This window comes from Oratosquilla oratoria, chromosome 29 (genome assembly GCF_046742065.1).
Source record: "Oratosquilla oratoria isolate Oo_2021 chromosome 29, ASM4674206v1, whole genome shotgun sequence".
Classification (NCBI taxonomy): domain Eukaryota; kingdom Metazoa; phylum Arthropoda; class Malacostraca; order Stomatopoda; family Squillidae; genus Oratosquilla; species Oratosquilla oratoria.
Genome location: NC_134805.1, coordinates 23,912,634 through 23,927,633, shown reverse-complemented (window position 1 = coordinate 23,927,633; position 15,000 = coordinate 23,912,634). Strand labels below are relative to the sequence as shown.

At 39.2% G+C, this 15,000-nt stretch overlaps 2 protein-coding genes across 2 annotated transcripts in view; both read left to right on the top strand.

Annotated features, from left to right (window-relative positions):
* LOC143040828 (uncharacterized) overlaps nucleotides 1-3,592 on the top strand; it is a 20,999-nt gene extending 17,407 nt beyond the window's left edge. Inside the window, exon 2 of the mRNA XM_076212266.1 lies at nucleotides 3,107-3,592. Within this exon, the coding sequence (XP_076068381.1) occupies nucleotides 3,113-3,592 (480 nt within the window). The 5' untranslated portion in view covers nucleotides 3,107-3,112. The remainder of the gene's footprint in view (nucleotides 1-3,106) is intronic.
* A 136-nt stretch (nucleotides 3,593-3,728) lies between these two features.
* LOC143040827 (uncharacterized) overlaps nucleotides 3,729-15,000 on the top strand; it is a 42,894-nt gene continuing 31,622 nt past the window's right edge. The window contains exons 1-2 of the mRNA XM_076212265.1: nucleotides 3,729-3,828; nucleotides 5,244-5,450. Coding sequence (XP_076068380.1) covers nucleotides 3,729-3,828; nucleotides 5,244-5,450 — 307 coding nt within the window. The remainder of the gene's footprint in view (nucleotides 3,829-5,243; nucleotides 5,451-15,000) is intronic.

Below are 15,000 nucleotides of genomic sequence, written 5' to 3'. Positions count from 1 at the left end.
GAGGGAGAAAAGACAAATGAAGAAGAATGTATTGTAGATACTAATCCGGGAATACAGAAAATTAGCATACAAATTTAACCAAAGTTACACCGAAATTTCATGATACAGATCCCGTTGGTAATGTGAGCTTGATATCTGGTTAAGTATTAGAATGTTCACCCATTTTTCCTTTCTTTTCTTTGATTGGACGACAGAATAACTTTCATAGTTTTACACCATATCTTCTCTTTACTTGATACTTTCGTCACATTTTTTTCCCTTTGAATATAGACATATTTCTTTTTCAACCAGTTTTGCTAATAGAAGCTTGGCTGGTCCAGAATTGGTCACGTCTCCAAGACGATTTCATGGTGCTGAGTTCTGCAAGATGAATCTTTTCGTGTCACGTGATCAGATTACACCGATTATATCCCATATAATTTGCATAATTATATGTTAATTTTCGTTAAATAATCTTATAATACCAACTTTAATTACCGATGAAGACTTGTCGTATGCATTGGAAGAGGCATCTATGCAAGTCTTTCAAAGGAGATGAAATCAATTTGCATTTTACGTGTTCCCATGTTAGCCACGTGATTAGATGCAGTCAATACTTTGACGAGTTAGCTGACACCTCTATGGACCACAGTCACTCAACATTTTATATTAATTTTTTCTTTCCATACTTCGAAACAGATCTCTACCCATGCTCCTGTGGCGGGGGATAAGAATACCGCCACATTATTCCTGTATTTTTCTGGCGCGAAGAGGTCGAGGCGTGCTTTCAATCGGCCACCCCTCTTACAAGGGGGAAAAGGCCATTAGTGTATACATTACCTTATGTAAAAGTGACTTTGAAAGTCTTTCAATATCTATCTTTCATTTATCTAAGTGTTCTTATTATCATCGTCATTACTATCATCATTATTATTATTACTGCCATTATCATTATTATCTATTTAAACACAATGGCAAAAGCCGACAACACTGTGAGAATCAACACCGTGTGAGATCAAAACCTTTATTGGTACGACGTTTCGTTGTTACAGCTTTTTCAAGTACAGACATATGGTAAACACTCTGAGTACATATAGGCCGACGAGGAAGGACTGGGAGAGGTTATCAAGGAGGGGTGGGTGTAGGTGGAGGGGCCCCTCCACCTACACCCACCCCTTCCTTCCCCGTCGGCCTATATGTACTCAGAGTGTTTACCATATGTCTGTATTTGAAAAAGCTGTAACAAGCGAAACGTCGTACCAATAAAGGTTTCGATCTGACACGGTGTTGATTCTCACATTAGCTATCTACTCATTTGTTCATCTATTATTTTTCTATTTTTATCAACTTCTTTATCTATTCATTCATTAAACTTATAACTATCGCAAAATAAGTGGAAGGTTCTGTATATTTTGACCACTGTTGCAGCAGATAGATACAGTACAAAATATATAAACAGATAGATGGTGTACAAAAAAGGGACGAAATTGGGAGTGATCATTGTTTGAGTTTGGTCCAATGACATTAGATAACAACTTAGTCACTGTTAACGATGTAATGTAGTCTAGTGGCCATTGACCTTTTGAGGTATTGTAACCGGGGATTTTTTCTTTATGAAGGAATCGAAATATATAGAATCCTATATTTCTTATCTTACTTTCCGATAGTGGTTTGTAAGTTTAATTTTACCAATGTGCTACATTATATTTCTGTGTGTGTGTGTGTGTGTGTGTGTGTGTGTGTGTGTGTGCGTGTGTGTGTGTGCGTGTGTGTGTTTAACAGACACATTGCGAAGCTTGTAAAGATGCGACTTGTGTCCACTTTACTCTTGCTCGCGTGGGCGAGTCCCCCCCCCCCCACACACACACCTCCCTTTCATAACATTTCTCATCTATAATCATTCCACCTCATTTCCCTGAACCTGCTGCTCCATTATTCAGCCTCAAATGGGGATCGGGGCGTTCGTGGAGGTTTATATTCTGTCATTGGGACTACCAACACCTCTTTTTTTTCTTTAGGTTCATTGAGACTTAAGATTTAGAATTAGAGACTTGGGGCTTTTGCTGAAGCCTCACGCATTATCTTTATACATATTATTCCAGATGCCGCCATGAGCCATTTATATATATTTCTTAGATGCCTCCCCGTCGTTTCATAGTTTATGTACAAAGTCGATAAAACCTAAATTACATGTGTACCTGGAATTTAGAACAAGTTTAGAGAGACCCAGTGTAGGTGTGAAATCTTAGGTTTCTAGATACGAAACAAGAGAGGAGATAAAAGATAGAAATAAACAAAATGAAATGTATAAACAAACAAACAGGCAAGGACAGGGGTCCAAACGGGCAGGTCGTCGACAGTTGGTCGTTGTCTACGTTATTAGACCTTTTTCCTTCGTTAAATATAAAGATGTGCGTGCTTACTGAGGGTGGGAGTGGGGGAGGGGTGCAGGGAGTAATTAAGGAGTGTGAAGTGGGTGAGGGAAGAGGTGGGGGGATCCATGGAGGAGAAATATAGAGAGGAGAATAGGACATTGAACGCAAAGGATTTGAGTTTGATAAAAACGGACTGGAAAGGTAGACAGAAAAGAAAGGAAGATGTGGAAAAAGGAATTGCTGGATGGAAAAGAAAATGAATGGGTTTTATGGAAAAGGAAGAGAAGAGAGCGTATGTGGGAAGAGAAAAGGGAGGAAGGAGAACGGAATGGAAGGAGACAAGGAAGAGGGAAAGAGCTACAGAATGGAAAAGAAATAGAAATTGGTTGTGATACAAAAAGGAAAAGAAAGGGTGGATGGAAAGTGAAAAGGGAAGAAGGAGAGATGGGGATTAGAACCAACGAGGGAAAAAAAACAACGAAGAAAGCTAGTGTGGAAATGAATATAGTTTTAATTAGTTATATGTCAATTTATTATTATTTACTATTTATCTGTTTGTTTATTATCTAACTATACCTATGCATTTATTTATGTATCTTATTTGTTATTTACATTATTATAGTTTTTATTTATTAATTTATTTCTATTTTTATTTTTTTCGCATCCGACCTAGATATGGACCAAAAGGTCTCCTGTCAGTATGCTCCGCCTTTGTAATCCTTTGTACTAACGCGGCCATTTTCTTTTTGCAGAGAAGAATGGAGTCCCAGGACCAGACATCTGGCAGAAACTACTTCGCCTGTCAAGAGGACACGAGAAAGGACAACGACAACCGCATTGGACACAACAAATTGAGCTCACTAAATGCCAAGCTCAGCACCCTTGATGACGAGCCCACTTGGGGCTTTAACAGTCCCCCTGAACACGAAGACCCCGATGACCTTAAATATCTACATTCGCTGGTCGGGACCCATCCTCGCTGCCGTTTCCAGAAACGCCACCACAGGAATCTTCTTCAGCAGCCCTCCAGACACCAAACCCAGATCCACCACACTCATCACCTCACGAGACGCGACTCAGTCCCCTCTAAACACCAATTCCTACTCCACAGATACCATTTCAGACAATCCAGGAGCTATAGTCATGCCAAACATTTCCAACCTCAATTCCACCACAGGCTCCTGCCTCTTCTTCTCTTCGCGTGCCTAAGCAGCCTTGGTGAGCAACATCATTTGTAACTCTTCCTGAACCTCAACATCATCCGTCCCCTAGTTTGAAGTACCCCATTTCACTTGTAGGGCGAGCTGTTTTAGATCTAGTGTGCATTTCAGCCATAGCGATTGCTTCCCACAGGCTGCCACAAGGTTGAGCAGAATGTTTTGGAGGGATCCAGAATATAAGAGAATTGCCAGCCGGAGAAGGGTGCAATGGAAATTAAAAGAACAGCCTGCAGGCACTGAACAGGTTAATCACAGTACAGAGTAAATGGTTCGTTACTACGAAGGGTTCTAAATTCCTTGACAAAATACGGCCACGCGAGAACTGCTGCCATAACAACGATAGGTAAACAATACATTCACTAAAAGATCAAGCGTTCTGCCCACTCACCACCCTTCGTCCCTCATCATTTTCAGAATATTTTGCTTTGTTTGATCTTTCATGAAGCTGTTTTGACATTGTGCTATCCGATATGGAGTTAATAACAAATACGTCAAGTTAGACGCTTTCATAAATGTGTTTCCATAATTTGTACCTCAGGAGGACCTAGAAAAAGAAATCCAAACCCACAAACCAACTCTTGTTGAGATTGGTTGCTATACAAATTCTATTCTAGATGCACATTAATTAACGTCTGTTATATTAATTTCAGAGTACAATTGTTACAATTTCATTTTCTTTTTTTTCTTTTTTTATCGACTTCGTCATGGAATGAAATGTCCTCAGCCATGGAGAATTTGGAGTCTGAGAAACTATTTCTATCATAGCGAAAGGTTTTACTCATCTATACTCTTCATTCTACTTATATTTCTACACGATCGTCTTGTCAGGACACGTGATGACCTAATCTTTATTACACAAAAAGTATAAATTATTATAAAGTACCTGTATAATATTTCTAATAATTTTTATCATAGAAGTTTTATTAACGCATTATCATCATTATCATAAATACAATTATCATTTCCATCATCATCGTCAATATCATTATCATCATCGTCAATATCATCATTATCATTATAATTAATATATATTTCTTTATTATCATTATTGCTGTCATTATTACCCTTACCTTTATCATTATAATAATACTTTCATATTTTTTGGGAGAACGAGTTTAAGAGTTAACCCCCCCCATAACCCATTCTTTGCTATTCTAACTTTATTCCTAAGTTATTTCAATATACTAGAATTTCTTTCAATAAGTTGACGCGTGTTTAAAGTTAGAATGAATCCTCATAGTATTTAGTATTGTTGAAGTTGTCGCTAACATTTACTGTCGAGATTTCCAAACTTTACGTTTCGTTCAATTTCGCAAACTAATCTAATAAAATTTGAAGAAGCCGATTTGGCTTATTTCTTTTTTAACAAGTATAAATGCTTACGATTTATCATTCTTGAGCATGCAACATACAGCTGGCCATGATTAGATATTTGTTTCTGGAGCCAAATTCCAATATTTTGAAGCGTTTAGCCTTGCGATATGTTTATAGTTCTCGCAAACGCAGCGTATGTGAGACGGAGTAATGCACGTTATGCAATTTTTTGTACAAGTCGCAATGTAAACTTAAAGTCACTTCTAACGATGTACAATCTTCTCTGACGAGAGTGTAACGGACACTGCAGAATCCCATGTAAAACTTCTTTGTCCATCTCTAATTTCCTCCGTAGGACGATGCGAGACAGGGCTCTTTTTCCAGCCCAGCAACCGTCCGACCGTTAACTCCACGGCGACTCTCCAGCTTCAGGGAGGCGAACTCGAGACCTCCCAGTTCTCAGTCTGTTCTTGGATCTGGGTTCACCACTTCCGCGAGAAGACCTACGTCTACTCCTACGTCACCTCGAACAAAGACAACAACGAACTCAACCTTGGCATAAGTGAGTGAAACCAAGCGAACTGGCCTGTGATTCGAGCCTCTTGTACATGAATCTAGAACTGTATTTTTCATTGTTATACGTTTTTTTGTTGTTGTTGTTGTTACCTCCCTTGTGAGGGAGAAAAAGCCTTTGGTATATGTATGTTCGTCTTTTCCTATTGGTATGTTAAAATATAAAAAGTAAGCATGCAAAGCACAGTCGTTTAGAAATCTTTGTCTAACAGAGAGATGGGTATCTTAATCTCCAGCCCTTTCTGTACAACGAGTCACCTGTTTGCGAGATGGTATAACGGCCAAAGTATATTTGAGCCTCAAATAACACATATAAATTCCTATCAGCTTTAAAGAGTGACTATACCTGATTTATTTCCATTCTTATTTTATGTAAACGTGTCTTCCTCTTCACCTCGCATTTCATTTTAATCAAAACAATTGGCGATATTTCGCTGTGGTAGGTCCGCCTGTTGATGTGGCAACAGTGCTTCTAGATGATTTTGTTTAGCTATGTAAAACACTCCATTCGCAGGGAAGGGTTAACAACTTGTGTCATTTCTGTTGATGAACCAACAGCAATCCATAAGGAACATGATATCTACGTACTAGAGTGGTAATAAAAAAGGACATATCATGATCGTCCGCTAACATGTAATCTGGACGTATAAGTCCACAACAATGTATAGGGACAATGTTTACTTAGTAGTGAGGTGATCAAAGAAGTCTATATGATCGCGCGACTATCATACGCCATCTGGATACATAAATCAACAGCAACTCATAGGGACATGCCGTATGCTAACTTAAGAGGATTACATAACTATATCGCTTTACTCTCGGTAATCATGCACAGGGAGGGAACAACACCAGAACCATCAGTAGCCAAAGTATGCCAAACCATCAGTATGGCTATAACATCTCAACACTTCCATCAAGTGGCATTTGCATCATTTGAATAAATACGGTAATTAATCACCCCCAAGAAAACTTGTTTGACTTCCTTGTATATGTGAAACCTGATCAAACTCGAATTGGTTCTACCGTGCCTGACGTACAGACAGCTCCTCGGGGGGGGGGGTTCTTACTCGGCTATCCCCCCTAAAAAGGTGTGGGGGAGGGACTGTGGCCTTTGTGTCTGTTTGTAATAATCCCATTACACAACGTAAACAGTAATGGGTTTGACATTACTCATAGCTCGGGTTACTTCTCGAAACAAGATCCAATAAAGCGTAAGAATGATATAATCATTATGACAAATGACAAGGAAACTCGCAGTCAATGACATCCACTACTACACTTAATTGAAAATGATATATGTGCGTGCGTGTGTGTGTGTGTGTGTGTGTGTGTGTGTGTGTGTGTGTGTGTGTGTGTGTGTGTGTGTGTGTGTGTGTGTGTGTGTGTGTGTGTGTGTGTGTGTGTGTGTGCATGTATGTCTGTGTGCGAATGTGTGTGTGTGTGTGTTTCTGAGTATGTATACTACATATTACATGCACATGTGCATGTGTGCAGCTATCATACATGGATCCAATATCCCTTGAAACACACTAAACAAAAACAAAACAAAAACAAAACGAGCGAGTCATAACAATCATTAGCGAAACGGGCAGAGACAGTTTGAAACTTGCGAAGGCATTTCAAATGCAGACAGGGTAATTGCATGATTACACTACATTTTTGGGAGACAAGCAAGTGTGGCTACTTTGTTCCAGGGAATATCCAGACACTTGTCTTTATTCCAGAGTATTTTAATACGAACATGTCATTTGCCTCGACACACGCACACATACATACTTTACGCGTTCTCCTGTCTCTCCACATAGATTTTATTTATCTATTTATTACTTATTTTATTTATTTATTTATTCATTCAATTAGCTACTTATATATATATCTATTTATTTACTATTTATCCATCATTTATAATGGATAATTTAATAATCTATCTATATACCAAGGTCTTATTTCCCCTTTATAAGAGAGGTAGCCAAAGTCAAAAGCACACACCTATTCCCAACTGTTCTACTCTCATTCCTTATTTCTTTTCTATTTTCGCTCCTTATAGTATTTACTTATTTATTCATTAATTTATTGATTTATTCACCATTTACTTACTCTATTTATTTATGTTTGTTTGTTTGTTTATTATTTATTTATTTATTTATTTTGGAAGGATCGGGTCACTTTCCCAGCTTGTACTGACAACAGTGATTTTTCGCGTAAAGCTATTTAAGTGCTTGCACAGAAGTTTAAATGAATCGACTGGCAGCAACCAGAATGACAAAGAAATGTGTCACCAGACACGGAGAGTGTCAGTATTGAGATCGGGCTACCAAGGGAGTTCGACAAAAATGAATAAAATCGCTTGAAGACACGGGGGCATATCCCAACTCTGGCGCAACGTATTTCGTTCCTTTTGTGTAGTCACTGCATATATCTAACCACGCTTGCCATCCGTTTCTGCATTTAATTGCAAATTCAATTTCCCGTGCGCAAAGAAATGATATACATTAACGCGATTGCATGTCGGCTTTCAATTCTATTTAGATTCAGTTTATCGCATCTACCTAACAGAGTATCTCCTTTTGGTATCTTGGAAGAACATTTCCTTCTCTTCCTCCTGTTCTTTTGTTCAGATGAGATTAAGCGCCTCTTGGCGTAAGTCCTTCATTACCTGGTTCGGCGAAGCAGGAGCGTTGTACTTTCGGTGAGGACAAACTGGCCACGCCCAACGGTCAAGGTGGTTTGTAATTGCTACCGTTCACGAAAACTTCTGACAGTCAACGGCTTTATAATTGGAAACGTTCATAAGTTTAATTTCTTTCTTTGCACACGTAGCCATTTTAAATGAACGCTATTACGATTCTTGTCGACATTCACCCTTCATTTTTTTTTCTCTCTCTCGTCAAACAATTTTTCGTCCATTATCAAATGCACTTGGATCTTCGCCATTGCTTTCAAAGACTTCAGGTATATTTATTATTCTCTAGGTCTTCTCTTAACCCGCCCGTCCGCACGGCAATTCCATTGCCTGTTTATCCAATTCGTTTGCTGTTGTCCTGTGATGGCAAGGCCTTTTCTTATTCATGTCATTAATGAAGAAGTGACTCTTCAGCACTGGAGTAATAGTCTTAATTAAATATACTTGCGCGCGCGCGTGTGTGTATGTGTGTATGTGTGTGTGTGTGTGTGTGTGTGTGTGTGTGTGTGTGTGTGTGTGTGTGTGTGTGTGTGTGTGTGTGTGTGTGTGTGTGTGTGTGTGTGTATTCCACGACGATATTGATACACGAAACCACGATAATGATGGGGGAAGTCTCGCTCTGTTATACCCTATGCCATATTAACCACTTCCCATATCTAACCCGCCCTCCCCATATCTGGCACCCTTGTACTCTAGTAACCACCCCTGAATGACGTCACGGCTGAGAGAGGAGTAGGGGGAAGGGTGGAGGAAAAGGGGAGAGAGAGAAATGTATTTTAGTCCATCGCTCGCCAATCTTGATCATTCATGGCGATAAGGGGGACTTGCTCGGAGTGTTTCATACTTCACCCCACGAAAAAGACACCATACAAATACAATCTATACCACTATATCGGTCCCCTGTTGTATCGTTGTCCTCCTGAATTTTAGTCCGCGTTGAAGAAAAAAGAAAGAAAGAAAAAACGTAACCGTTTATAATGTCAGGAGCTGTGTTCGTTTGTTTGTTCCTTTATTTACCATATAACGATCACCTCAGGGCCTAGTTTGGCACAAGCTTGGCGATTCTATACATTTATAGAATTATTTATTCGTTTTTGGTTAATATCCTCTCCTCTGGGAGTCTTCGCGATAATTTCACCTTTGACCTAAGTGATTTTATTCAGTTGAGGGAAACATGTCTCACTAAATCTTCCCAATAATACACACGATCTGCATTGTGTGTTGTGACTGTCGTCAGGTTATATAACACTTGCAGTACTGCATGTCGTGATCGATTAGGGGTACAAATCAACTCGGACGATTTGTATCTGTCTCACATCACGCAGACCAAAAAACATTTCCTAGTAAATCTTCAATTCTCCGGGTTTTCATACTATTAGTGAGATATAATTGTTCTCTCTCAGAATTAGAAACGTTGCATGAACTACTGTACGACAAAAGAAAAATGCAAACTTCAGGCCAATGAGAAATTTGTCATAATTTCACGTTTTCTGTCGTCTATATGTTTGTGCTCAAGATAGCGGGAAAATGATAGCGACATATCTAGTCAAATGTTTTAATCACGTTAATTAAGGAAATTAATTTGCAGTTCAGTCGAACTTGTCATGAACAGTTAATTAATCATCAGTAGTTCACTTCTTCAGTAATTCAGAGTTCAATGACCAAACGCGAGGTTGTTGTTGTTGTTGTTGTTGATTCTAGTTTACCAGTGCTTCTATCCTAGACCAGATGTTCTTCTAAACTTTTTGAGTAGAACAGAAAGGCAAACAAATGTTCAGCAAGAACACAGTCATCTACGTCTAAGTGGAAGGAGGAGAAGGGAGGGAGGGAGAGGCGTGGGATTGAACGTTCAAATTCAAACCAGATGACCTGTGTGTGTGTGTGTGTGTGTGTGTGTGTGTGTGTGTGTGTGTGTGTGTGTGTGTGTGTGTGTGTAGTTGTATTATACGTGAAGGGAGCTATGCTCGTGGTGACCGTCTTAGTATCTTTCACCGTCAAGTTTGTTCTTAAATTATTGAATAGTGTTTGCACACACTGTTGCCTTATCTAATTTATTCCAGGTATCCACCACTCTGTGTGGGAAGCTATTCTTTTTCAGACCTCTTCTATAATTATCCTTTTTGAGTTTCTTTTCATGTCCTCTTGTTTTTCTGCTGCCCCACTTTAATAAATCATCTCTATCTAGGATTTCCATTCCTTTAATGATTCTATAAATAGCAAGTAGATCTCCTCTTTCTCTTCTTTGTTCCAGAGTTGGTAGTTCCAATTTGGACAATCTTTGATCGTATGTCAATCTGGAGAGTGTTGGTGCCAGCTTTGCCGTTGCTCTTTGTATTCTTTCTAATTTCTTTATATTCTTTTTAGTACTGGGTGTCCATAGTGTTGCAGCATACTCCAATTTTGGTCTCATCAGTGTAACTATTATTTTCTTAATCATTTCCTCATCCAAATAGTCAGATGCCACTTTCATTGACCCTTGTGTGTGTGTATTCACTTGTTCTTTGGATCACGTGTTGGACTCGTGATCGACAGCTATTTCCCTCCTGGAAGAGAGCTCAGAGCTCGTAGGTCCGATCTATGGGTAATGCTATGACCTTGCACACACACACACACCCAACTCCCCGCCCACGAGAGTCAGAGTAACGACCCGAAGCGCAGCGGTACCGAAATAATTTCGGCCCTGGGCAGGATTCGAACCATGAGCTGCGGGCCACCATTGTGGCAGCTCAGTGCTCTACCAACTACGCCACCGAGTCGTATGTGTGTGTGTGTGTCTGTGTGTGTGTGTGTGTGTATGAATGTATGTATGTGTGTGTGTATTTACCTAGTTGCATCTTACGGGAAGGGGAGCTAAGGTCGTGGTGTCCCGCCTTTCTATCTCGCAGTGTCTAGTTTGCTCTTAAATTCGTGTATGGTTTTTGCACACACTATTGTTTCGTCTATTTTGTTCCAAGTGTCCACCACTCTGTGTGGAAAACTGTTTTTTTAGAACTCTTCTATAACTATCTTTTTTGAGTTTTTTTTTTTATGTCCTCTTGCGTTTCTCTTATACCAAATTAGTAAGTCCTCTCTATCAAGTATTTCCGTGCCTTTCATGATTCTATAAATGGTCAGTAGGTCGCCTCTCTCTCTTCTTTGTTCCAAAGTTGGTAACTTCAATTTAGCTAGTCTCTCTTCATATGACAAGTTTGAAAGTGCTGGGGCCATGCCATATTTTACCATCCCCACATCTAACCCCCCTCCCCATATCTGGGGAGTGGGAGTGTGTGTGTGTGTGTGTGTGTGTGTGTGTGTGTGTGTGTGTGTGTGTGTGTGTGTGTGTGTGTGTGTGTGTACAAGACCTGTTTATTGTCCTCTACAACCCACCTCGTCCAGTGACACTATCCACTAAATTTGTGTGGTATGTTTTCGTGACATGATGTAATTCACTCGGCCTGGGGGGGGGGGGTCAGGCCAGAATATGTATGCGTGTCTGTAGGGTTGTGTGTATATGGTCTTTGCCACCCTATAGGTGTCCATTGTATCACCCATATCCTAACTTAATCTAACGTAATGTAGCGCAATGTAACGTAACCCAACATTATGTAATCTAATGCTGCGTTAGGTTAGGTTAGGTTAGGTTAGAACCTAACTTAACGCGACCTAACGTAACCTAACAACACCTCATAATCTAACTGAACGTAAACTAACGTAACCTAACCTTACCTAACCTAACCTCACCTAACCAGTTTGTTCTTTGATCATTTTCGGAGCCAAGTGAAACAGAAAGATGTTATCGTGCAAAGAACTATCATTATCAGACATCTTTTATGTTTTTTTCACTTATCAGTGCTCTTTTATGAAATGCAAGTAGCTTTTACTTATCAGTGTTATCTTATGAAATGAGATTAATTTCTATTAATCAGTACTTTTTCACGAAATGCGATTAACTTCTACAAATCGGTACTCTTTTATGAGATGCAATTAGATTCTATTAATCAGTATTCTTATAAAATGCGATTAGCTTCTATTAATTAGTATTCTTTTATGAAATGCGATTAGCTTCTATTAATCAGTATTTTTTTTATGAAATGCGATTAATATCTACTATCCAGTACTCTTTTGTGAAATGTGATTAGTTTTTACTCTTTTGTGAAATTCTACCGATTTTGCCTTACCAGTGTTCTGTAGGCATTATCTATTTTTAACTTCTCAGCCGTTACTCTGTTACTCACTCTATGATGTGGCTAGGTATTGAATGCCTTTGACAAATAGCGGCAAATGTTTTCATGAACACTTGCAACAAAATGGCAGTGATCTGATCAGGCAAAACGGAATCGTTTGTCGCTAAGAAGAAATCAGTTTAGATAGAATTGATCAACTTTCTAATACTTTCTTAGATTTTGTTAGGACAGTTCCACTATCAATTACAGAAATGTTTGTGGTAAATATCACAGAAACCCAAGCATGAAAGACTGGGATTTTAGGGGATGCGAGTGAAGACGATAGAAATACCATTTGATATATACACAAATAAAGGACTTATTGTGTGTGGGCGTTTCTGCGAAAACGTGACTAAATACAGTTATGAACACAATTTCATTAATATCAAAAACAATGTACAAACAAAAAGTAAAACAAGCCGTGGCCTCAAGCTGCAAGAGCCATTACTATTAAATTTAGTATAGATAGAAAGGACTTACTGTGTGTGGGCGTTTCTGCAAAAACGTGACTAAATACAGTTATGAACACAATTTCATTAATATAAAAAACATTGTACAAACAAGAAGTAAAACAAGCCGTGGTCTCAAGCTGCAAGGGCCATCACTATTACTATTATTTTATCTATTTATCTATCTACCTATGCATCCTTCTCTCTGTAGCCCCAAAGGGAACATTTCTTTAAAAAAAAAAAAAAAAAAAAAAAAAAAAAAAAGTGGGTCTGGAAATAGTTTTCTAACCAGAGCCCTAATGTTTGGGTCTTTTAATGTGCATGGATGTGGTACAGATGAGAGTAAAAGGGGAGATAGGGAGAGTGTTTGTGAGAAGAAAGATGGATGTGTTGGCATTGAGTGAAACTAAGTTGAAAGGGAAGGGCGAGTTTGAGTTTGGGAGTGTAGTTGAGAGAGGGGTGGCTATACTAGTAAGTGAAGAGATAGGTAAACGTGTGGTAGAGTGGAAGGAGGTTTCTTCAAGGTTAATGTGGATGAAGGTGAAACTGGGAAGGGAGATGTGGGTTTTTGTAAGTGCATATGAGCCTGGTAGTGAGAAGAGTGTAGAAGAAAGGAAGGCTTTTTGGATAGATTTAAATGAGTGCATAGAGGATTTAGAGAGAAATATCAATGGAGTGGTATTGGGAAATCTCAATGCTAGGATAGGAGATGAAACAATAGAGTGATTGGGAAGTATGGAGTACCAGGAAAAATCGTTTTGGAGAGATAATGGTGGAGATATGTCTAGAAAGATAGCTGATGATAGTAAGTACAGTGTTTAGGAAGAAAGTAAAGCATAAGTACACATGGGAGAGGTTGGTGGATGGAAGGGTGGTAGATAGGGCTTTAATGGACTATATAGTGGTAACCAGGAGAAGAGTAGGAAGAGTTTTGGATGTACATGTTCTATGGGAAGAGAGTTGGGGAATATCAGATCATTTGTTGGAAGGCAAGTTGAGAGTGGAGGATAGATGGAGAAAGAGGAAAAGGGCAGAAGGTAGGGAGGTGTTTAGAGTAAACTGCTTAAATGAAAAAGAAAATGAGTACAAGAAGCTGAGAGAGGAGTGAGAGGGAGTGAAGGATAAAGTAGAACAAGGAGTGGAGGAGGAATGGGGATGTCTCAAGGGGGGAGTTACAAGGTGTGCAAAGATGATCTGTGTGGAACAAGGTGGACGGGAGGAAATAGATGGAAAGATAATGAGTGGTGGGACGATGAAGAAAAGAAGGTTGTAGAAAATAAGAAATGAGCATTCATTGACTGGTTACAAAATAGGACGAGAGAATCATACGAGAGGTATAAAGAAAAGAAAAGAGAAATAAAACATAAGATAAAAGAGGCAAAAGGGAGAGCAGGTGTGAAATGGGGTAAGAGTATGACAGATAATTATGAAAGTAATAAAAATATGTTTTGGAAAGAAATTAAGAGAGAAAGAGGAGATGAATCAAGTAGAGAAGAAAAGGTAAAAGGTGCAGATGGAGAGATGATAATGGAAGAGACGGCAGTAAGAGGAAGATGGGCAGAATATTTAGAGAATTGCTAAATGTGAGGGAGGATAGGGAAGAAAAGATAGTTGCAGTAGGAACCGCTAAGAAAATGAAAGTGATTAATAAGGAAAATGGGGGAGAAATAAAGAAAGATGAGATGAAAGCAGTTATCAAAATGATGAGAGCAGTTAAGGCACCTGGGTTAGATGGGGTTCATGCGGAGTGTCTAAAATAGGGAGGTACAGTGATGAGGGACTGGATGGTGAGGTTGTTTAATGTTTGTCTAAAGGAGGGTGGAGTGCCGGAGGACTGGAGGAGTGCCTGTATAGTTCCACTTTACAAAGAAGAAGGGGACAAGTGTGAGTGTAGTAGTTTCAGAGGGATTAATTAGTTGAGTGTAGTTGGGAAGGCTTATGGGAGGGTTTTATTGAGAGAATTAGGAGAGGAACAGAGGGAGTAATTGAAGAACAGTGTGGGTTTAGGAAAGGTAGGGGTTGCGTGGATCAGATTTTTGTGGTAAGGTAGATATGTAAGAAAGCTTTAGGAAAAGGGCATTTATGGATTTGGAAAATGCTTATGACAGGGTAGACAAAAAGACACTTTGGGAGGTATTGCAGATATATGGAATAGGAGGAAAGTTGTTGTGACCATTCAAGAGTTTTTACGAGAGTAATAGAGCC